Below are 25,635 nucleotides of genomic sequence, written 5' to 3' on the forward strand. Positions count from 1 at the left end.
AGAAGCCTGAAACTACTCATCAAACTTCACTAATACATCACTTTCAAAAGTTACTACTCAGTGGAAGATTAACTATTACGTGACATTACTTGTTTAATATGGTAAAACATGACACGTTGATGATTCGTGACTGAAAATTGTGATTTGGTCTTGGACGCGACCCTCTGTAGAATTACTCGTACTCGTCACGTCAAACGTTTATAATCAGAGAAGGACTTTTGTGACTTGGAATGCCGTGGTTTGGTACAACCACGCAAATCTCACGGCTCAGTGAAATTGGTGTAGGCCTACGTCACACTTTCCATTTGGTCGAAGGCTATTTGACGGTAATTTTTGTCCGGCTTGTCCTGAATTAGCCTAAATTTTATAAAATGAGTATCAATCGAAAGCTACCACGGTACTGATTGCGAAAATATAAATTTATATCCCAAAATAAGCCTCGAGTGTTGCATTGTATGTGACTTTAGTATTGTGATGCAGCAATGACGTCTGGGAGCTGGCGAGGAGCACCGCATGCTGCAAGCGCATTGGCCATTGTTACGCAAGCGATTTTAGCACTCTCACTCTCGCGCGCATTTGCTTCTGATCTGCTCAGACGGCATGGCTGCGTCACGATACCAAACTCACTTACAATGCAACATTTGAGGCTTATTTTGGCGAGTTCCAGGGCCACAAACAGAATAAAATTTATATTTTCGCAATCAGTACCGCGGTAGCTTTCCATTGATCAAAAACCACCGTCAAATTGCCTTTGACCAAATGGAAAGTGTGACAAAGACCAATTTCACTGAGCCGTGAGATTTTCTTGTGTCCACACCATATAGGACACTCGGAACAAACTATCAAACTGATAGGAGAAATAGTAAAATATCAAAAGGTCGTAGCTTGAGTTGCGTAGCTTATTTAGATATCAAAGCATGTAGGTAAGGCAACCGACATTGGCATTATGTCGCCCCTTGATGTATAGTTGGTTACATCCCGTGTCATCTTGGGTATCTTTATATATGTTATTATCGCCAATTTAATGTGGCGAGTATTGACTTGTCGTAGCCTACGCGTCACAGCTGTAACACCAACGGATTCTTCGGAGATTGCACATGTCTATTGTTATTGCACAGATCCATTATGTTCAAGTTGTTATTGATCTGTTCCAACATTCGAAGGTAAAATCAAACGCTGATTCTATTTGACTTCCGTAATGACATGTCAATATAGCCTAGTTATCTGGAGTAGAGCTATGCTCGAAACCCGGAAATAAGGCCTACTTTGAAATACATTGAATTCCCCGATTATTGGTGGTGCGGCCCGCGGCGCCATCAAAAATAGGAAATTGGCCCGCGAGCACATTTGAGTTTGAGACCTCTGATCTAGATCCTCTTCCCCCATGTCGCTGTTCTTTGGCGACAAAAAAAAACACACGAGAAACAAGAATAACGAAAATAAGGAACTGAGAAAGAGCTAGAGTCTAGTAAAGACCTCCGAATAAAGATTAACATGGAAAACTACTGTGACATGCTATCCTGCTAGGCGCTCAGCATTCACGGATAGCTTGGAGGAGAAAAAATAACGGGGGCGCAGACTAGATGACCTCATGGGGCCGTATCGCAACTCCGTCGTCAAAGCATCTCGATGGTGCAGGCGAAAAAGAATACCATATCTCTCTCTCTCTCTCTCATCGGGCACTACATAGGCCGAGGTGGATATACCAGATTAATAGTCGGCAACTGCATGATCGTTTTGGCATCCTCCTATTTCTACATTACATCGAATTGTTTCTTGATTATCATATTGTGTGTGTGTTAATCTGATAAAAATATGATCTGACGATTATTAATATAATGCATGCGTTCGTGAGGGATGGGTTCTGCGTGTATTAGGCGACGGTTGGGAAAGGGCGAAGGCGTGTAACAACATAATACATGAATAGAACAGAAATACGCCGTTCGAATGCTGCTCGAATCCTAGTACAAAGAAGGTAGCCTACACTGTAAACTGAAACGCGTGCACGTCGTCCAAATATCATATGATCGACCGAAAAGATCATCGCTCTATCAAATATGCCGGACCTGATGTGTGGAACAGTATCCCGCCGGCCATCCGACAGTCGACGAGCATGTCCACATTCAAGTCGAAATACAAGCAATTACTACTAAATAAATACAGTCCATCCTCAAGATTACCGGACCACGACTGACCTATCGATCTCGCTTCCCATGACATGCCGCCCTATTTATTGTCGCTTTCTTTTTTTCTATACTATCTTCTTTACTTTCATTCAGTGTGCATGCCTCCTCTTTAGATCGCCTAGGCCAAGGTGGGTGTCAGATTCCATAGACTGCTCCTTGTCGCTTCGACATCTTCCTGTCTTTTCATTGTATCGCATTTTTTGTGGTGTATTGAACTGATAAAATTGCTAATAAACCAATGATGATGATGATGCATTTATGCACCTAAAAAACACACAATATTCGATTTTTTTTTAGATGCCACATTGTGTGGTAGCGATGTATGTCATAATATTGTGTGGTCTGAAGTGGCATGTCCGTTCCTATGACTGCAGAGCTCGAAATTATGTACCTGATATACCTCCACAGGCTCTTGAAACAATATTGTATTTTAAAAGAATCGGTTGTAAAATGTACGTTAAAAGTGTAAATTGCCGTTATAAATATGACATTAAAAATTGAAAACAACAATTTTTTGACACAGTAAGACAGGATTTCATGCAGTCATAACAGAGCTTCTTGGAGGTACAGAACTTCAATATACAATTGAATAGTATATGTTCATATTGAAATGAGCCCAAATATTTTCGGCTGACACTCGTCAGGGGCAATTGTCAGTAACTAGTAAAGAATTGGAAAGAACATTGTATAGCAACAAAATCGTAACACAAAACATGACGTCACCAGCATGAAATTTCGAGAGAGAGAGCGTTCAGTGCACTATTCCGATGCAGCTGGTACACGAACTCCTACTGTTGACAGAGTTCCGGCTGGTGTATTTTGATAAGTGAACTACAGTGTGCTAATCAAAGTACTAGAAAACCTCCAAGTCATTCGCGAAACGCTCAACGTCAACATAGAGATATACAACAACCCAATCGCAATAATGGAAGTAAAGGGACTAATAGCAGCGGAAATGACATGTATAAAATACACCAGCCGAAACTCTGTCAACAGGATTTCGTGTACCAGCTGGGAATAGTGCACTGAACGCTCTCTCTCGAAATTTCGTGCTGATGACGTCATATTTTGTGATACGATTGTTGATATACAATGTCCTTTCCAAATATCTACTAGATTTGCTGACGATTACCAGTTACCACTGACAAGTGTCAACAGAAAATATTCGGGTTCATTTCAATATGAATATACTATGTAACAGTAATAACAGTATAAAAGAACTGGATTCGGAACTAAAGCAAAGTGTATGTACAGTAATGTTGCCCATAAATATTGTTTCACACGAATTGACTAGTTACATGATCAAATGATTGAATTGCTAAAAAACCATAGTAAACCAATTTTGGCTCAGCAGTATGTTATTTTAGAACAGCCTTAATGTACAGTGCCACTAAAACCAAAAAGTTTACAAATTGAAGGCATAGCAAAAGTCTAGCCACAAAAAAACGAATTATTGTGCAAATGCAAAAAATAACAAAATCCAATATCTACAGGTACATTACATGACAACAGAAAGCAGTAGGGCTAGGTACAATGATTCGAGTACTCGTTAATTTATCAACGATAATTATAGTTTCCATACAACTTTTCCGTGAAAGCCTTGAAACATTGACTGGCCGTAACGCAGCATGGGCGACATACAGTACAACGCTACGAACGTTACTGAAAATATATATTTCCCAAGTCGTGATCATCTCACAACATTGTCACAAAGTGCAATGAAACCCGTATGGCCGAACAATCTTTGATGTGATCAATAACAGGCATTATATTATTTGTGGTGGCATGAAAGGTACATATTTAAGCTTTGACATATTACATTCTGTTATTACGTCTTAATGAGTGATACTCGACTCGAAGCATTTTACGTGATTCACAATCGAATCACTCAGGTACTCGATTTTGCCCAGCCCTAGAAAGTAGTACTCACAGTACAAGTACTTGGAGCAGGGGAGATTAATTAGCCTACATTTTTCCAATCGATTGCTGGACATTTTGATATTTTTTCCAAAAATTGACGAACTTGTTCGACTGAAATCGCGAATTTTTATCACCAACAAGGACACGTTGAATGAATGGCATTATTTGAAAGACCTTGGGATAACTAAGATCCCATGCGCAATAGCATGCTACGAGATCAATTATCCTCTCAAACGGTCTTCTTTCGTTTTCGGATCTGCGCTTGCCGGTGATGCTATTGGCCGAAATCCACGATTGTTCATCTCCATTCACATGACGTGCAATCAAAAGATGAGGAGTCAACTTTGAAGTCGTTTAATCGACTGTATGTGCCTGGAATTAAAACAATATGTTAGCTTCAAATTATATTGCTAAATATTCACGTGCGAATCCAGAGCACATGATCAACTTCAGCTAGAAATGCTTTTATGAGACTACTCATCAGGGTTGTAATGACTTGAGTCACGACTTTCTGATGACTCGACTTGACTCGAGTCAATTTCTCAAAACAAAAAAATGACTCGACTTGGACTTGAGCCATTGCACATGACTCGAACCAAGTCATATGAATCGAGACTCAGACGGCCAACAAAGACATTTCATCGTTATTTCGAAGAATACTAAAATAACCACACTATTGGCATTTCTTCTATTGGTACTGGCACTTGAAAATGCGACCAGAAACTACTAAAAGTAAGGAAAATTAGTGTATTATAAATGCGAACCATTCGATATCACCAAACAATGATAAAAAGTGAATTTAACAAGACTTTAACTGGAAACTGAGCAGTCACCACAATGACTTGGACTCGGACTCGAGTCATAACACCATGACTCGGACTCGAACCTCTACTTGTTGACTTGAACTAGGACTTGACTCGGTGGTGAATTGAAAATAACTCAACTTGACTCGAGTCAATCCTATAAAAGTGAGATTGAGTTGTGACTCGGAGCCTTGTGACTTGGTTACGACCCTGCTTCTCATACTAAAAATATAAATGTAGTTGAATCAACGAATAGTCTGAAGGGGCACTGCACTCTAAAAATGATGTCGTCCCTAATTGAAGGGCAAACGAGAAAAATTTAGGCCGCAGCCATTTTCTTCAGAACGTCACCGCAATAGAGTTTCAATTTATTGAAATTTTCATAAGAACATCACACAGATATCGAATTTTATATCGTTATCACCCGATGTTATGAAGGAAATATGTCGTACACGCCAAGGTGGTTTAGATGCGACATTCAACGGAAGATGTTCAGTCAGGAGATTTATGTCAAAATCGGGCCTAGTGTATTCTATTTCTTTAGGACATAGGGCGTGTACGACATATTTCCTTCATATTATATTATTCGATTATAAATCGAAGCATTATTAGATGCACCGACTGTGATCAGATGCATAAATTTCTCTACATCATCAGAATCTTAAGGGGTACCAATGTACCACGGACCTTGTTCGATCATAAATTGTTAGTTGGTTAATTTGAATGGGGCACTGCGCTATACGAATGATGTGGTCTCAAATTAACTCGCGGGTCGAGAAAAAATTAGGGTTACCATACGACCTCCTTTAGAAGGATTTGTACTCCTTTTCAGGTTTTTGAAATTGTCGTCCTAGGACGCCTAAATGTCTTCCTTTTTTGGCAACTCCAGTACTGTTACTGTGAAAATCCTCCTTTCCCTATTCCAAAATATGATAAACATAAATTAAATGAATTTCGCATAGGACCTGTTACGCTCTAGCTTCCGCGTTTCCTAACCTGTTGTGAAATTTCTGGTGTGATAACGTCACCATCGCTTTACTCGCCGCGACTTCTATATTTCCGTAACGGGTTAAGAATGGATGACGCGCAGCCAAGTCAGTTGGCCTTAATGCGAAATTCTGCAGCTCCATTACGGCAAGCGCGGTGTTTAGCATAACATAATACACCTTCGTTTTGGAACGGCTCAAGAATCCCTATCATATATAAGGATTCTATTTTATAGAACTTCTATATATATCTGAACTGAAGCAGATCCATATTAGACAGGTAGCAAATATTACCTGACAAAGACATATCGCACTCAAACCATGGTTCGACTTTATTTTCTTGTCTGTGAGAGGTACTGCAGTTTGAGCAGGACATGAATTTCATCGTCTTCATTTCCCTGCAAACAAGTAGAATCATAATAAACAGGTGAAGGACTAATAAGAATCATAATATACAGGTGAGGGACATTCCTGCACTTCAAATGCTTCCATTCCAGCCCATCCTTTTGAAATGCCAATTCACTAATTCGTATTATCGATGCTGCGTAGTCCTACTGCAAATTAGCGAGAATCATTTGTATGCAAAATGGGTTATCAATATCTCATGTGCACTATCATGGGGGGTTTGATATAGCGCGTCCGCGTGCAGGCCTTACTACTGTCCGCCGAAACACTTTCCCCAAACAGTTCGTGTTTATGTATCTTTTTGATTAAAACTTATGCCAGTGTCTGAACAAATTATGCTCGTTGCCAATGCCGAATCTGGGTATTTACGTATGACAAGCGCACCCTGTAATTGTAATTATTGCGGGTTTGCGGCATATCTGCAATTTCTTTATCAGCATAACTTTGCCGGTTGATTGTCCAGTCCGATAAAATTGATCACTACTATGTATTTCGCACAGCGTGCTGATTTCACTAAAGTAACCTCATCGTTAGAAACATCGATTTCATCGCGCGCTCTGAGAAACACCATCTCCTATCGCAATTTGACGAACAAATATACGTCCACCTTCTACAAATTGAAGTGCATTATTCGCATTGATGAGAGCCGCAAGCCGCGTTTAAAATATTTCAGCGGGAAATCGCGTCGCGTAGCATTGTGTGATGCGACATGCGTGCACAGACGAATCTCGCTAATTGGTCGCGGCCCAGCGTAACACTGATAATACGACTTGTTGAATATTAGAGTCAAAATGCTCATTTCAAAAGGAAGTGGTTTTACGTTTCAAAGAGGGGATCTCGACACCCCCTGGCTACGCGCCTGCCGCCACCCCATGCCAAAATAAAATTCGGCGCCTATGACTGTAGCACTGTTAATTATCAAACATAATACCAACCTCTTGATCAGTCTGCTCTCCAAAAACTTTATCAAGAGTGAGAAGAATTTCCATGTACTTCTCATGCATTTCTTCAACACTTCTATCAACAAGCAGTTGAAACTCATGCCTGATCTATTGAGAATAACAACGCGTTACTCAGAGCTGTTAGTCATGAATATGCACATCAGTTAAAACACGTTAGCTAGAGTAAGTAAATTCATCCATATTCATTTTAAAATACATAGTTATTCACTAACTTATCTTGATACGAACATAATTAGATTGTCTTCATTTATTCATCACAATAATTTAATTATTTTCAGCATATTGTATCACCATACCGTGCAGACTTTGACAAATAAATAATTCTAGTTGTCTAATTTCACCCAAGTAGTACGAAATCTCATTAATCTAATTCTAACCTAATTAGTAGAAAGTTTCTATACTCTTTTAATTCTCATCATATTCATTGTTCTTCTGAAAATCCCTAATTGACTATGGTATTTGGTAGTGAGCTAACAAAAATATCCGCCTCGTGCAACATCACGTCCAACTTTTCAGCTATTGTGCACGGACGCAAACCAATCTCATGCTCCTTCCTATGAAGTAGACTTGAATTTTGCAGGATTTCCTTGTCATTCATAATTTCTGTCAATTTTCAAGTTTTTGCAAATTGAGCAAAATCTAATTTGAAAATAAAAATTCCCTTTAATTCTAATCTAATTCAATTTGGAAGAGCTTAAAATTTTCTATAGTTGTCCAAGCCTGGTACAGTGTACACCAGAGGTCTCAAACACGCGGCCCGCGGGCCGCATGCGGCCCGCCAGAGCATTTTGTGCGGCCCGTGACGACATTTTAGATTTTTATCAATTTGACAATTTATAAGTGTCACATACGTCTCTTCAGGTTATAAAGTGAAAATTCCCCCTTGAATTGCTCCGAAAGCCTGCAACTATTCATTAAACTTCACTATCACATCAATTGTAAACGCTGACATGCAGTGGAAGATTCACTATTTCGCCACATTTTCAATTCATGAGGACAAAACCTGACCCTTAGACGATTCGAGACTGAAATTTGTGAGTTGAACTTGGACGCGACCTTTCTTAGAATTACTCAAACACGGGCTAACTCTTTGGCAAAATGAAAATGACTGAGTGGACTGGCGGTGACTCGGAATGCCGTGAATTTAGTAGAACCATGGACGCAACGAACTAATCGCGGGAATAGTAATAGATCAGAAGGTCGCAGCTTGGTATTCCGCTAACTAAGCAAGTAGTTATGGCAACCATTGGCAATCTGTTAGTTACATCTTTGGTCGCTAAACCACGTTATTGAGGCCACCTAAAGGCATCGAGTACCATAGTGGTACGCTCCAACGATATAACAACAATGGGCCGTTCGGGGTTTCTACATTCCAATCACTAGGACATATTCATTAATATATTTATATTTTTTATCTGCTCCTATATTTGAAGATATTTGGCCATGAGATTAATAGCCTACTCATCAGAAGTATACCCGAATCCTGGATTGGAATTACAATGCCCAACCGAAAATTTTTTGATTTCAGATCAGTCTCTATTATAAATCTGTTACATTCAAAATATTCATAGTAGCTGCAAAATTATAACCCGATAACTTTTTTGATGGCATCATACATTCATCCGCCCATATCACTTTCAATATGACAATTCATTCCCGCCAAATAAGGCCTCTGGAAAGACATAGAATGCCCCTAAATCCTGCGGCCCGCGGCGTCGTCAAAACCGGAAAACTGGCCCGCGAGCACATTTGAGTTTGAGACCTCTGGTGTACACTGTACAGTGTACACATGTCGTGTAATAGGAAAACAGTGTATATATTGATGCAATAGGAAAATACATAGGCAATACAATTTTCAATTTGCCGAGGCACACAAACAATTTCATTTTACTGATTTTCGAAGTTATGACTGCAACTCAAAGTCATCTTCAAGGAATGAAAGAACTCACCAGTCTAATATCTTGCACTTGCTCTTCAAAATTTCAGCAACGCCACCGAATTCTAGCACCTTCAACTGATTACGTCTGTCGTGATGAGTGTACTTCATGAGAGCGATGACATTCGGCCAATTGGCGCCAGGTCTATTGAATTCTGTTTCGAACTGCACCCTGGCATCTTCAATAGTTAGATCAGGGCGACCTTTTGAATAACATGAAACTTATGAATGATTAAAAAAAAGAATAACCATCATCCCAATCACCTGATGAGCATAGACACAAAGCTGAGCTGGCGCTCTCTATGAAGATGTAGGCCTACCAGATGCTTTTGTCTTTCGCATGAGATTCCTCAACTTTTGCGAAAGATTTTTCGAGAAGTAATACTGAAAAGCATATGATCATGAATGCACAGCAGGTCATAGTCAAGAGAGGTCGGTGCTGCATAGCAAAACAAGTCCAGTGTTTTCATATTTTGAATACGCTATGCCACAGATCCTGCATGACATGACAACACTCGGATGTTGTCTGTGACGCCTCAACAAATGTGTAGACAGCAAATCGGTAGTTCCGATATAAGGGCACAACCAACACTTTACATTAGACATTCTACCAAACCATATCAAGTAATTGAAACAGGTCAACTGCAAAGCAAGATGTACAGCATAACTTCATCTGTCTGTGAGGTTTCATCACTAGGTCTACAAATATATATCTTCAGATGAAATTATTAAACAGCATGAGCTCACATTTTTATGGTGCATCAAGCTGCTAGATCGAAAATAGGTAATCTATATCAACTCATCCCGCTGGGCGCTGTGTGTGAAACTCGATAACATGAACATGACTTAATTTACAGATGTTGAAAATTTACATACACGAATTACCTTGCAGTAAATCAATGTGCTCCCTCTTGATTCCGTTTTGCACCAAATACATCTCCATTTCCTCGCTATATGCTATTTAGATTCACGTAACTAAGACCGAAAGATTCACGATTTACCTCACTCACTCCGATCCTGCGTGGTATCGATCGATTGCGTCATACAGTCACGTGACTCAGTAAGTCATGCGTAAAGGAGAGACAGAGTCCATTTTCCATTTCATCAATAATAAAATACAACGGGTACTACTAATGACTGAATGATTGCTATACTGTTGTTCGATGGCAATGGCAGCGGTGCCGGATACAAGTAAAATGTTCAGCGTCGCGGTGTTTCATACATATTGGTATTACAAATTTCTTCAGTAACTTCGGCAGGAAAATAATACGATCACCTTTTTATTTTATCGCAATCTTTTGGTATGTTGATCTGATAATTTGTTTATAATAAACTGTAATGAGAAACAAGCGATTAACTATAAGAACATTTAAGAAAGTAACACTAACATCAAGGAGTAACGTGAGTATCGTAGGTATGTAAAGTCCGATCAGAGCAAACCTCAAGAAAGCGAGTCGTCAGTCAAGTATTGGTACAGCACGACCATAAATATCTGATCACCTACCTATTTGCTTCTAGCCCGGCACCACCGTCGGCTACAACCTTGGTTAGTTATATCAGTAATATTATTACTAATTAAACACTGCAGCCTGATGGAAAATCTATAGCTTCGGGTCAATAACCATACCGATCAAATCACTATAGAATGTAAACGTGGAATGGCAACGACCGATTTTGCAGCTTCGTTCCGCTTCGCTGAAGCTTTACTCGGACTTATTTTACGGCAGCAACTGTGGGATTTATGGCAATCCAAAAGTCGTCTTCCAGAGCGCAGAATTAACTCAATCTCATATTGATCGAAAGCTACTGTCACACTGACTCCGAAAATATTAATGAAAATATGATCAGGCACTGAACCGCTTAGAATTCGCCCTCCAAGTGTGAGTTATCGGCATTGTCCGAACAATCGAAGAGTCGCAATGGGTCATTGTTTTGCGGTCATCCGATTGTTCTGAACAATGCAGATTTTAGATGTTGAGAGTGATTTTTCATCTCAGTACGGAGCCTGACCGTATTTTGATTGATAATTTCGGAATCAGTGCGACAGTAGCTTTCGATCGAGGCCAGATTCAGTAAATTCTGAGCTCTGGAAGACAACTTTTGGATTGCCAGAAATCCCACAGTAGCTGCCGCAAAAAAAGTCTGAGTAAAGCTTCAGCGAAGCGGAACGAAGCTGCAAAATCGGTCGTTGGCATTCCACGCTTACATTCTATAAAATCACATTTTGCGAGGCTTTTCGAATTCCTTCCCAATTGATATCCGGTATGAATGTTTGACACCGCATAAAATTCGTTCGGAATGACTACTGATATACATGTGAGCTCATAGACACATCATATGAGCATGAACCTACATCTTATAACATTCCTTGATGATGTGTGGACGTGCACACAACATGGCGGATTCTCGATGTCAGATCTCAGCCAATAATATGTGTCAGCCAAATATTGTATATACCTATGCACAATGTTGTATGTCATTCAGCGCTGTGAATTTACAGTGTACTCAATCAATCGATCAGCAGTAGCCTACTATGATTATAATCCGCCCAAGACAGAATGCACATGTGATGCACAATGCACAATGCGATGTAGTGAACAGATATAGAAGGATGTCGAAACGAATGCCTGATGTCATCAGCCTGATGCCCGATGTAGCAGCAGTGTTCGATCTTAATCTCGAATGAGTCTGGTTCCCCTCTTTCTTCAGACCGTAAATATATCTAGCATAGGATAAAATTTTACAATATCTGGAAAATTGCTTATTTATGCGTAAAATGCACGCATAAATGAATGTCATGACCAGATTCAAAGCCTACGCGAATAATGATTTGTACTCGGATGCAATAGTGACACAGGCCTAGCCTACTGTTGTGGCGATTTTATGGTGCTCGACATCTACGGTATTCTACAACAGTCCCGCGCGTATGCTGTTCATATAATACCGATTTCGCTATTGGAAAGTTGTTCGCAAAGAGGGCGATAGACGAGGCGATAAAAGTGTTGAAGCAAAAGTATCATAAGCAAAAACTACTTGAGTAAGTGGATACAACATACTTGAATAATGCGGAAAAGAATTCAGATATTTTTATATAGGGTCTATATGGGGCGATAAAGATATATAGGCCTGGCCTATGTTGATAATGATAAGGAGTCGATGAGTAGGGCCCTACAATATTCGTAGGCCCCGGATGAGTCAAAAAAGATCGGGAACCACTTATCCAGGCGACCCATTGTTACGCAGTTGCATGACACGGTGAGCTTCGCAGCTAACTTCTTACCAATTAAGCAAGGATATTATCTAGGCCGCTTACGACTGAGAGAGAGATATATGATATTCTTTTTCGCCTGCACCATAGAGATGATTGGACGACGGGGTTGCGATACGGCCATGAGGTCATCTAGTCTGCGCCCCCGTTTTTGTTCTCCTCCATGCTATCCGTGATTGCTGAGCGCCTAGCAGGATAGCTGCGGATACCAATTTTCGAGTCTTTGGTACGACCCGGCTGGGGATCGAACCCACGACCTACCAATCGAGAAGCCGGACGCATAACACTATCTCGCTCGGCCGAAGTAAATCTTAAGGCCAAAAGTGCCGCTGGTGTAGGTACACCACAATACAATGTTTAACTATATATGACTTTTTCGTCTTAGATGTTTAGTTCTTGTTCCTTCTATTATTGCGATTACTGTTAAATAAATGTTAAAAGCTACACTACAGATGCGCATTGCGCATGTTGAAATTGAAAAAAGGCAATCTCGTCATCCGCACCAGTGGCAAATTCATCGGAAGTTTTTGACACTCCTATAGAATTTCATTGGTGGGTGTAGCTCAACAACCAGGGCTTTGTACGCCAGGGGGTCGATGATGAACTGTATTCCCCTTTCAGTCGACTGAATACTGATCAGCATCACGAACTTTATCAATGATTGTATTATCATATGGTGCCCGGAAAATGTTGCACTTTGCAAACCTACCACGAGAAGCCTGTCTCCGAGGCTAAGTATATATTTTCGTCTAGTGAAACCTGCCATGCAGTGATGACTGATGTTTCTTAAATCTAAGATCGGACGAACTCGGATGAACTTACAGTCGGTTCGGATTCGGTTGCTATAGCAGATTTAGATTCAGATATTCGTAATTTTTGTTTTTGATATTTTTGGATAGTTATGACTAGAAGTGAATTTTGGTTTCATCCCAAAAGAAAAATCGTCAGCTCGACAACCGAAGACTGACAGTGGACAGTGGACACCTTTGTGATAGGAGTGGTAGCACTCTAAAGTTGGCATGTCAAAGGTACAAGTAAATATGATTCAGCAAAGCAGCATAGCATTTGTGAAGGATATATGCACTACGGCTAAATCATATCTTAGCTGAACAGTACAGGCTCTCAGAGACCCAAGCTGACGGACGGATTCGCGGCTTCTCAGTCAGTCAATCAATCAGTCAATCAGGTTTATTATTATTTTCATCGTCACAAGACTGCGATACAATGAAAAGATAGGAAGGTGTCGAAACAACTTGGAGTAGTCTTTAAGATCAAACAACCACCTAGGCGAAGTAAATAAGAGGCATGCACAGTGCACACTGTGAAAAGTAATGCAGAGAATATAAGACGCAAGCGACAAAATGAGGTGGCATGTGGCGGAGAGCGGGGTCGATGTTAAGTCGGTAATCCTGAAGACTGGCTAGTATTCATTTAGAAGAAATGCTTGTATTTCGACTTGAATTCTCAGAAATCAATAGTAGCAAATATTTGACATCTGCTCGCCTTACCGCACTAGGATGAAATAAAAGCGAGAATTCATTTAGTTGCGTAATTCAGAATTACAAAGTAGCTGAAATTTCATTCTATTATTTATATCATTAGCAACACTCAAGGTATGTTTTTATGGCTCACACGTTTCGGACACTCAAGGTATATTTTTGTTATAGATAACTAACCTACGGATAGATACGCAACACCAGTCGTCACGCTTGCTTGCCCGGAGATAATTACTGCTCAGCAATCTGAACGCAGCATAACTGCAAATCCCATAGCTGACGACCCGAGCGCTCAAATTAAGTAAAGTTGATCTTATTTGAAAGCTACTGTCGCGCTGATTCTGAAAATATACATTAAAATTTCGTCAAGACAACGGAACCCCCTCGAAATACTAGCCTCGAAATACTAGCCAGTCTTCAGGACTACCGGACCACGACCTAACATCGACCTCGCCCTCCGCCACATGCCACCTCATTTTGTCGCTTGCGTCTTATATTCTCTGCATTACTTTTCATTCAGTGTGCATGCCTCTTATTTACTTCGCCTAGGCTAAGGTGGGTGTCTGATCTTAATGGCTACTCCAAGTTGTTTCGACACCTTCCTATTTTTTCATTGTATCGCAGTCTTGTGATGTTTTGAAACGATGAAAATATTAATAAACCTGATTGATTGATTGAATAACCTTCAAAGTCTTGAAATCGGCATTGTTCTAAACAATGGTCGCGACGTAGCACAATGACCATAACAATGACCCTAGCGTGGTTGCGATCGTTTAGAACAATGCCCATTTTCAGGCTTTAAAGGCTATTTCGAAGGGGTTCCATTGCCCTGATAAAATTTTAATGTATATTTTCAGAATCAGCGCGACACTAGCTTTCAAATAAGATTAACGTTACTTAATTTGAGCGCTCGGGTCGTCAGCAATGGGATTAGCAATTATGTTGGGTTCAGATTGCTGAGCAGTAATTAACTCCGGGCAAGTAAGCGTGACGAACGGTAATGCATATCTATCCGTAGGTTAGTTATCTATATTTTTATGGCTCACGTTTCGGTTCTATAGCTCTGTGGATCTACCACGCGCTAGTGCATCTCCAAGCATATATAAACGCGGCGAGCGCGAAATCTGTCATTTCGCTTTACCTCTGTCGAAACAACGGTAGCGTCTGTGTGATTATGGCACCTGTCCCTTACAAAGTTGCAGATATCGGCTTGGCCGAATTCGGTAGGAAGGAAATCGAGATCGCTCAGAATGAGATGCCAGGGTTGATGTCGCTTCGTAAGCTGTACGGTCCATCAAAGCCCCTGAAAGGTGCAAGAATCGCAGGTTGCCTCCACATGACGATCCAAACCGCTGTACTTATCGAAACTTTGACAGAGTTGGGGGCTGAGGTTCAGTGGTCGTCTTGTAACATCTTCTCGACCCAGGACCACGCCGCGGCTGCCATTGCCGCCACCGGTGTACCTGTCTACGCTTGGAAGGGAGAGACAGATGATGAATACATCTGGTGCATTGAGCAAACCTTGGTTTTCAAGGACAACAAACCCTTGAACATGATCCTCGACGACGGCGGCGACCTAACTAACCTTGTTCACGAGAAATACCCGCAGTACCTTGAGGGAATATTGGGAGTTTCCGAAGAAACAACAACCGGTGTCCACAATTTGTACAAGATGATGGAAAAAGGATCTTTGAAGTGCCCTGCAATCAATGTAAACGATTCGGTCACCAAGAGCAAGTTTGATAATCTGTACGGTTGCAGAGAATCGTTAGTTGATGGAATCAAGCGTGCTACAGATGTCATGTTAGCGGGTAAAGTTGCTGTAGTTGCTGGATATGGTGATGTTGGCAAAGGCAGTGCGTTCTCCCTAAAAGCTTTTGGCTGTCGGGTTATTATCACTGAAATCGATCCGATCAATGCCTTGCAGGCAGCAATGGAAGGTTTCGAGGTAACCACAATGGAAAAAGCTGCCAGCCGCGCAAATATCATTGTAACCACCACCGGTTGTAAAGATATCGTCACAGCAAGTATCTTCCAGCAACTACCAAATGATGCGATTGTCTGCAACATTGGACATTTTGATTGTGAACTCGACGTGCAATGGCTTAACGATAACTGCAAGGAAAAAGTCAACGTCAAGCCGCAAGTAGACCGTTACCTCATGCCCAGCGGAAAGCACGTAATTTTGCTCGCAGAAGGAAGACTCGTCAATCTCGGATGCGCCACGGGACATCCCAGTTTCGTAATGAGCAATTCTTTCACGAATCAAACCTTAGCTCAAATTGAGCTCTGGTCCGGAAACGAGAAATACAGCAAATACCAAAAAGGAAAGGTCTACATGCTGCCGAAGCAGCTCGACGAACAGGTGGCCGCACTTCATCTTGATCATCTTGGAGTGGAACTGACAAAATTGTCAGACAACCAAGCCCAATACCTTGGAATCCCAGCCAATGGACCATACAAGCCAAGCCACTACCGTTATTGATCAAATCGCCCATCTCCATTCCTAGACCTTGAGAATAGTTACTAATTAATCTATTTTCTTCGTTAAATGCAACGTTGCCTGTCAATGTTTATTCTGTCCTCGATTGTGAAATGTGTTATCTCGCTCGTTCCTCTATCATGCCACTGCTTGTTTGTATAGTACTGTGCCTGCAACAGCTCATGTTGAGTTTCGTAATTCAAACAAGAATTGTGCCAAGGTACACATGTGCTCGACTCCTTCATGGTAGCTATCTAAACGGTGCAGTGCACTCTGCCATAGTTTTAGGGCTAGAAAATTTTAAGCCAGTCCAAAATACGATGAGAATTATCGAATTCGCACAAAGCTGGAAGCTGCATTAAATTCATTTGTAGAATTCAACCTCAGTTCATATCAAGCACAAGCGTGAGAATGGCTGATGTAGAGCAAGCTTGTTCCGTTTCGCACTTATTTCTGCTGTAGCATTTTCAGGAAAACCAAGAAAGAATCAAATTTCAATTATAAATTACAACAAATCAACTTCAGTTCAGATCAATAAGTCACGGTTCATTCTCATCAGCATGACAATAACAAGTGTTCACCAAGCTTGGCTAATATGGCACTTATGTCTCCTGTAGCATTTTTAGGAATACTAGAAATTTGCTTGGAATAAAAACAGAGCATAAAAACATTTCAAAGAGATATATGATATTCCTTTTCGCCTGCACCATCGATATGCCTAGCAGGATAGCTGGAAATACCAGTTTTCGAGTCTTTGGTCTTACCAGGCAGGGGATCGCACCCACGACGAGAAGCCGGACGCATCAACATCACACTATCTCGCTCACAAGTGCGATTAGAATTAAATTACCGGAATTTCGCTCTAATTATTCTAATTACAAATCGAAAATTATCAAGTTTTCACCCAGTTATCTGTCTTTCAGGGATTAACAGCATTTTAGGCCCAATTCGCTCGCGTGGTATGAAATGGTAGCACTTCAGCTCGTGGAATGCTAGGAGGTAGCGAACACTTCACGAACCGGGGGCCGTCTGCTATCAGCTTGTCAAGTACCTTGCACACCGGGGTTGTCTTGCAGTGTTGCAATCGTGACCCGGTCGTCGACGTTTGATGTTTTTACAAGCGCGTAGTGAGCCTGACAGCACCTAATCTCGCTGCGTTGGCAAAAGTGGATATTAATAAGTGACAACTGCTATGTTAACTTGACTTCGGCTAATGAAATCAAGGTACTTCTTGCGGTGTTTTGTTCAACGAAAGTACTTTAATTTGGTGAAGTGATAAATAACTTGTGTTTGGAGTACGGACGGAAAAGAAGCCGCATTCGGACTCCGACGTCCGCCCATTAAGCCATGGTATTTTAGTTTCACTCTACTCACGATTGGGAATGAGTCGGCGACATTGACACCCAATTCCGTGCAATTCACGTCATTAGAGACATTGAACTTCTCCCACTATATCATGGTTGCCCACGTTCTGAAGACGTGACAACAAAAATTTGGTCGTACTCAAACCTCACATTAACGATTTTGGCTACTTCATCAAAATTATTGTGGGATCGGATTACGGAAGCTGTGGTAATTGATCCGATCATGATAAAATACCCACAGAGGTGGTCACTGGTCAGTAACGAACTAGATGACTTTTACTTTTTCGAAGTAGGCTACTCAAATAGGTTGTGGCTACTAGCACTGTTCACTAAAGTGGTTATTTACAGCCAGACTGTTCTGAGTCAAGTGTACCTGTTTGATGCTGGTGTGATCAGACTAGATGACCTTCACGGTCTTATCGATCATTCCTATCTAATACCGAATACTGTGCACGCATATTTTCTGTACCACCATCACTGCCGTTTGTTATGTATTTTGGTTCGATGAAAATAAAGACTCTCTCTCTCTCTCTCTCTTATTTCTAGACTAGGCCCTACCGGTACGGTTTGTAGGTGAAACTACTTAATTTTTACGTTTTGGATTTTGAAAAGTGAAAAGTATAGTTTGGGGATCGGCTCTCATCAAATTCCTGACAACACGTAACAACACGTGTGAAATATAGCTTTCGGAGTAACTGCTGAATATATTTCTAACTATTGCACCGATTTGTAGCGTCATTGGACATTTTGCGGTAGTCGCGCAGACGCATCTTGTAATCTCTAAAGTATTAGCCATGGCTGCACCAGCAACTAAATGCAAAAACTGGACCTAATCTACTTTTGCAAATTACTTACGCTTAGGCTACTTGAGTACTTTTCATACCTTTCATTTTTTACTTTCGATTGAAGTATCTTGAAAATAGTTAATTCGGCTGGTAATTGATCATAACGATGATCAATAATAATCGTTCGATTTTATATTTTCCATTTGAAAAAGACACACACAAGGTATAATAAGGCGATAAGACACAATGCGATGTAATGAACATATAAAAGGATGCCAATAACGACCAGTTGCGATTGCAGTAGCGGTCTCTTTACGTCATCCCCCTCGGCCGAGTGCCCGATTTCACAGTTCCTTTATCGATGTTGGTCTCTATTCCGCGGCTCTTTCCATTCCTTGTGAGGGGCTCTTTTATCGTGTCCCTTTCTGGGCTTTCCGTGTCGTCGTAAGAACAGCGACGCGGGGGAAGAGGAGCCCAGAAAAACCTCCAATGCTGCTCTTTCCCGCGTCGCTGTTCTTACGGTGATAAGAAAACCCCAGAAAGTTACTCCTACTTGAGAAGCAACGCTGACTATACTTTGAGCACTTCGGATTACCAGTCACTTTATAGCAGATGTGGCTGGTATAGGCCTAAATCGAAACACCATGAATATAAAAAAAACAGCCATGCCGGCATTCAAGGTGCTGTCTCGATTTTGGTGAAACAGGATCAGGATATGTACATCTCATATCGAATGATAACATTGATGATCAAAAGCACGAAGGATTTTGGTATTCAACCTATACCTTCAAAAGAGTTGCTACGCCGCTTAGGCTTTAGATTTTATTTAGTTCGATTAGAATTTGGAATCAAATGTGAAACGTATGAGTTTTTAATATGTATTAATCTTATTGTCACTTGTCAACGCTGTTTAGATGTGTCAGAGAGACTACGAGGAATGTCAGACTTTTTTACAGTGGTGAATTTACAAAGTCTCGTAGCTTTATTTCCTCTCTACGCAGCATAAGCATCACGAATATTTACAAAGAGGGTACAGGCCTATTGCGTTGGTTCGCCGTGGTTAGAAAATATTAGATCGTTATGCCTCCGGCAATTACAGGATCGTATTCATAAACCGTCGGTAATTATAATAATTACAGCTCACCGTAGAGTAAGTCAGTACACTTGCGACCTCGCACGGGGTTGTCCGACATATGATCAGTTGAGCAAGCTTGATTATTTTTCGCATATGCCAAAAATAACAAGAATAGCATATTTTTGGCATTTTTCAGATTTTATTTTTGATAGTTTTGGCATCCTCATGAATGCATATAAACTCGACTCGACCACGTAAACACTTTAGTTTGGTCTTTATCTTATGAAACAGAAGTCACAAAACATGCAATTTCCACATTGTGTCTTCGAACAGCAAGATTAAAATCCGAATTGAAAACGACTGCAGGGACTAAATCACCCGACATAGTGATTCTGAAATAGCTAATCTCAATAGACGATTCACTACACAATGGCAAAATTGCCAAAAACAAGCTGTTTTTGTTATGCCCAAAATAACCATGCCTGATCATAGACCTGTTCAAGTTCAATGCGTGGTAATCGCCGACGCCGATATGGTTTACTTCTCTCAAACATGTGGATTCATTTCTTGCTGTTCATAATATAGGCGAATCTACACCTCTGGCGACATGAAATAGCACGAAGAAAATTTTCATGTTGAATAAATCTCCTAAAAAAAACGCCTAACGAAATTATTTTAGGTATTTTTCGAGGTTACCACTCCCCAATTGAAGGGGTCTAGGGTGCGGTAGTTACGTCCCTGGCAGCCTCTATAACTCCTGTGCACGTTATGGCCGTTTACTGTTCCACGCACGTCGCTAAACACAATGATCTAATCCACGCATCCACGAACTCAATTTGCGTGATTGGGGTTTTAGTTCCACTATGCTGCTGAAACTGTGGTAGCGAAACGATTCAGGGCCAGCTTCATAGAATTCTTACCTTGATTTCGGTTAATGGGACACTACAGAGAGAGAGAGAGAGAGAGAGAGAGAGAGAGAGGGAGAGAGAGGAGAGAGAGAGAGAGAGGAGAGAGAGAGAGAGAGGAGAGAGAGAGAGAGAGGAGGGAGAGAGAGAGAGAGAGAGAGAGAGAGAGAGAGAGAGAGAGAGAGAGAGGAGAGAGAGAGAGAGAGAGAGAGAGAAACAGTTTCTTACGCAAGCAGTAGGTATGTCTTTTACCTACTGAAGTTGCGATGTTAGAACATCCAACCCAATGATCCAATCAATTCATGTGACTCTTTCATTATGTAGCCTACAATGATTTCAAGGCCGCACATTTTTAGACCGACACTACAAAGATTTATGCACTGCCCTAAAACCTCAACCCAGTACCCCTGATATACGGGCGTGAATATGCAGTATGCACCCATGACACACGAAATCAGAAACTACCTCAAAATTATAACGCGGTGTAAATCGAGTACAATATTTTAATCTAAATTATGCATGCATGTAGGAGGAACGCATAGGAAGTTATACAAGTAGGCACGCAGGATCTATGACCGCGATAGGTTAGGTTCTTTTTTGTGTACAAACTCTTTTCTTCCCTTTGGTTGGGAATATACACACTCTTTTCGCTAAAAGTGTAATACCATATGAAATTGATGATAAATTGCAATTATGACTGCTTTATGCTACAATAATACAGAAGTAGGTCTACCGTAAATCTACATCAATTGCACTTCAGTCCGAGTTTAGTGCACACTGCACATGCACATGCACACCCTTTTGAACGCATGACCCTGCTGCAATATTTGGGTTACTTCTGCATTAACTTCCCTTTATTACAAAATCGTAATTATCTTCGTTGCTATTGGCGGTATAGCTTGTCATCATAGGCATATCCAGGGGAAAAAAGACTCCATTTCCCCATCCCATTTCGACTTTGTGACTCCGTCACGACATCTCATCTAAATCGACTGAAAAATCTGATGCAGCCTATACCTAGGTAGGGGAGATGTGGTACCGATGGATCAAAAATTGGAAAATGATCGCTGGCCCCAAAATGTTCAGCCGAAAACAGCAGATCTTTTGCTGGCTCAGCACTTTGATACAAGCTCTACCTATCACGCACATATACATGAATATCCGCCATTTCGAAAAATATTTATGAACGTTTAAAATTTGTTGCTCGAACGTGTCATCGGTCCCCACCCGGTGGGTCCAATGGCACACGACCCGGGGACCTATGACACTTATACCCTAAAAAACTAAGATGTGACAACTTTTCTTGCTCAGTATTATAATGTAAGCTACAGCAAGCCAAAGAATAATTTTCGGTCGCAACCGTCAAAAAAAGATTAAATATTAACTCAAATGTTGTCATAAAATCACGTTTCGATTTAGGCTTGGACTTATAGATTTGAGGGTACATACATATTGCCCGAAAATCGACAGTGTGACTTCCAAATACCTCGTTATAGCGATAAAACATCACATGCAATTATTACATAAAGATTTTCTGTACGTAGTCATGTTTCATTTGTTTCATGATTAGTATGCTTGATTATTTTGCTTGATTTGGCTATTGTATCATCGGTCCCCACCCTACTAATTTTGTATATGAATCGAAAAAAATTCCACTTAAGGAAAGTACTGAAAAAAATATTAGCTTCCATTATATAGCCTGATACAAGCCCTAGACTTCACAATAAAAATGATTGCTGGTTTGTTCGTGTGGAAGGTTACAAAGAAAAATTTATATGTCGATCTAAATTTAGTTTACACCCCCCAAAACAAAAAACATCTGTGAGAGACCCCATAGTTCGCGCACGTCCAATTTTTTTGTATGTGAGGAAAGACGTTGCCAGCATGCAATTGTAGACAAGTTCACGGAGTGTAATCGTGGAATCACCATAGAGAATTTTCAAAGTATTTTCGGTCCCAGTGATCCATCGGTACCACATCTCCCCTACAATCCGATGACATGAATATATGTTCTGAGCGAATAGCAACTATACCTAAACTTTTATTAAATCTACAATGTTCCAAATAGCTTCTTGACTCCTTTCAAATGCATCTGTGGTCCACCAGCGTTCTACCCGGATGAATGAAGACAATTAAATGGTTGTCACCGGATATCTCGAATGACATGAAATGACAAGAATACAGTAACTTATTACTGTAGGAGAAATCATGATGATTATAATGAACCAAAGGCGAGATTCCTCAAACATCCTATCGATACATGAGCCAAGTCCACTAATTAGGGTTGCATTTAAAACAAAAATAAATTCAAAACAAACATGTTTAAAACAAGGCCCTTGGAACATGTTTTTGATTCATTCGTCCGCATTAAGGGATGAAAATGATAGTATTGATATGGAAATGCGATGCTAATCCTCTGTTTAATCCAGTGGTTCCCAACCGGGGAGGAATTCCCCCCTTGGGGGGAATTTTGAAATTTTTAGGGGGGAATCTGGCTTAATGACCAAATTCATAGATTCAACTCAAATCCATAGCAAGCGGACTTGGTGATTTATTTTTCGTCAGCGGCTACCCGATCGGTCAAAAACAATTCAAATTTGACTGCACTAATTACCAAAGTTTAGTGCGGTCCGCATTCGCCATAGTTCGGACATATCTGAATATGTTGGGCCATTAATTGCTCAGTCAACAAACGGTTGCGCTTTAAAAAGCACATTTTTTTAGTCACAGGCAGCTTTTTCATAGGGGGGGGGGGGGGGGAATTTTAGCTCAAATATCGGCAAAGGGGGGCACGAGACGAAAAAGGTTGGGAACCACTGGTTTAATCGAACTACACGTTTTAGAAAATATCATGGTATGGCAAACTCCCCCATATATAAGACTCGTAGTTTAGTCGAGGAGCAATACGGAGAAGTTGTATAGGATACGGTGTAAACACTTAGCGCGATTAGTAAACGTGAATATAAAATATGGTGGATCGTAAAAATGACATATTGTGTAGCTTTCCGGAAATTAAAGGCATTACTACACTTGCTTTTATACTTCAACATGTATGTTATCCAGACAAAAGAACTGATATTAATTCGATCTCAAAGTATATGATACTGGGAATTTAAAGTAAAGTATAAATATACTTCCAAAAGCGGGAAATGAATTTCATGTCTTTAGTCCAGAAAATTGCAAAGGTGGTATGCTAAAACAGCTCTAAAACTTAAAAAAAAAGTCAGAGTCCACTTTACCAGATTAGGACACGGCATGGACTGCTAGATTACGATATGATAAGTAAATGCTAGATTGCCAAACAACAGTTTCAAACGTTATGATGAGCCATATATACTGTGATGAAATATTTCATATGGGCGAAGGGCGACAATGCGGTGTGAACGGAACCACGCCCACCCGCTACCTAAATTATATTCACCGATACTTTCGTGAAATGATACTGGTTACTCCGTATCCACTGAGCGTGAACCGCGACGAAAATTCTGGGCTTTACTCAACTTAAATGAAAATTAAATGTTGATACTCCTTGAAAACTGCCCGAAATTCCTCAGGCTATCTTCCTGATTGGAGGATTAAACTACTTCTACTTGACAAGCTAAAAATAGCGTGAAGTACGTAAGTAGATCACAAAATATTACAAAGTAGAAGTAGAAGTAGCGAAAACCAGATCTACTTGAGTAAGTACCAGAACTAGAGGAAAACTACTTGAGTACTTCGAAAGTAGAAGTACTTCGTTACTGACCACCTCTGGCCGTGCTACAAGTCGGCAGTTACGGAATCAAAAATATAGAATATCGGCCTCGTGTAAATGACCAATTGACCATTGTAGTCAACAAACACCATGAATACCACAAACAACAACAACAACAACAACAGCAGCAGCAACCCATACCTTATCTGCTTGTCAGTTCATTTCGTTTTCGTGGTCGTTAATTCCAGTGTGCAAAATATAAACTGTTCGGAAATTTTCTCATCATCCTTTTAACGTGACTATTTCAATGAAGTGGACTAATCTCTAGAGCGGAGCATGGACCTGAGCCGGATTGGATATCCAGCCGTTTTTTTCAATTTCGGCTGGATCCGAATCAATACTATTTTGATCCGGCTAGAATATTTATTTTAAAGCATAACTTTTATAAGTAAATAATAGGGATGGTGTGAACGTGAGGTTTCCGTTCGCGTTCTGTGTGTGAACCTCGGAAATTTAGAGGTTCACGTTCACAAACGAACCTTGATAGGTTCTGGACTGTGTACCTTTTTCATATATTACAATTTGCACTTCATTATAACATCTTTGGTTCAAATTTATTTCATTTCAACTGCGGGTGACTCTATGCATGGCGCTGGCAACATAAAAAAATCAAACACCAGACGAATATGCACCTTGACAATGACCAAAATTTTGCTTGCTTTGTTACAAAAGTTTGCTCGAATATGTAGTGACTCTCTGCAGTGAGCTTGACCGCAATCAATCACATAACATCAAGAGCGAAATACACTACATGTAGGTAGTTAGCGAATGATGCTTATTCAACCAATTAATGAAATTGATATCGTTGCTTGATGTAAAAAAAATCTAGCAGGCGTACGTGGTCAATCTTGATTTCATACGTTTATTGTATCACGAAAACCAAATCCGTGCGATTGGTGTGTTGGCTACTACTGTCTAACTTGTTAATGGGTTAATATCGGTAGCAAGTCAAGAAACCCGTTTTACAATCTGTACAATATCAACGTAGCAATACTCAAACGCCGAATACATTGTCCGGTCTGGCCCAGACCGTAAGCTAATATTCCCTTGCGAGTCCTCGTACAAATTGTTGGCAAAGCGACGGAATATATTGATTTTATGGGATTATTATATCATATGATTGCTCCGGTTGATACATTTGGTGACGTTTAAAATGTTAATATGTACTTCAGCATTGTGGCATTATTTGGCCCTATAGTCGTCGCTAGGTATCGTGCACAATGCACATTAATATAGGCTATCACTTCACTGAAATGTAGGGTTGGAATCAGCAATATAACGTCACGTGACGTCATGAGGTTCACGTTT

The 25,635-nt window shown here is 40.5% G+C and overlaps 1 protein-coding gene and 1 long non-coding RNA gene across 4 annotated transcripts; one reads left to right on the top strand and one right to left on the bottom strand.

The window, feature by feature from the left end:
- Positions 1-3,739: 3,739 nt before the first annotated feature.
- Positions 3,740-11,708, bottom strand: LOC145452349 (uncharacterized). 3 transcript variants are annotated; one of them, XR_013919311.1, is made up of 6 exons: positions 10,084-11,708; positions 9,463-9,582; positions 9,212-9,401; positions 7,236-7,349; positions 6,190-6,293; positions 3,740-4,478 (listed from the first exon to the last, which is right to left on the bottom strand). It is a non-coding gene; the product is annotated as an uncharacterized LOC145452349 (long non-coding RNA). The 3 variants fall into 3 exon arrangements; XR_013919312.1 differs by lacking the exons at positions 9,463-9,582; positions 10,084-11,708 and having other exon boundaries at positions 9,212-9,438; XR_013919310.1 differs by lacking the exons at positions 9,212-9,401; positions 9,463-9,582; positions 10,084-11,708 and having other exon boundaries at positions 7,236-7,985.
- Positions 11,709-15,073: 3,365 nt separating this feature from the next.
- LOC145452312 (adenosylhomocysteinase-like) lies at positions 15,074-16,667 on the top strand. Its single transcript, XM_080330519.1, has one exon. The coding sequence runs from the start codon at positions 15,137-15,139 to the stop codon at positions 16,445-16,447; it is 1,311 nt and encodes a 436-aa protein (XP_080186645.1). The 5' UTR covers positions 15,074-15,136; the 3' UTR covers positions 16,448-16,667.
- The last annotated feature ends 8,968 nt before the right edge of the window (positions 16,668-25,635 follow it).

The sequence above is a fragment of the Botryllus schlosseri genome, chromosome 12, assembly GCF_051294905.1.
Source record: "Botryllus schlosseri isolate E-star chromosome 12, Bs_hap1, whole genome shotgun sequence".
Classification (NCBI taxonomy): Eukaryota; Metazoa; Chordata; class Ascidiacea; order Stolidobranchia; family Styelidae; genus Botryllus; species Botryllus schlosseri.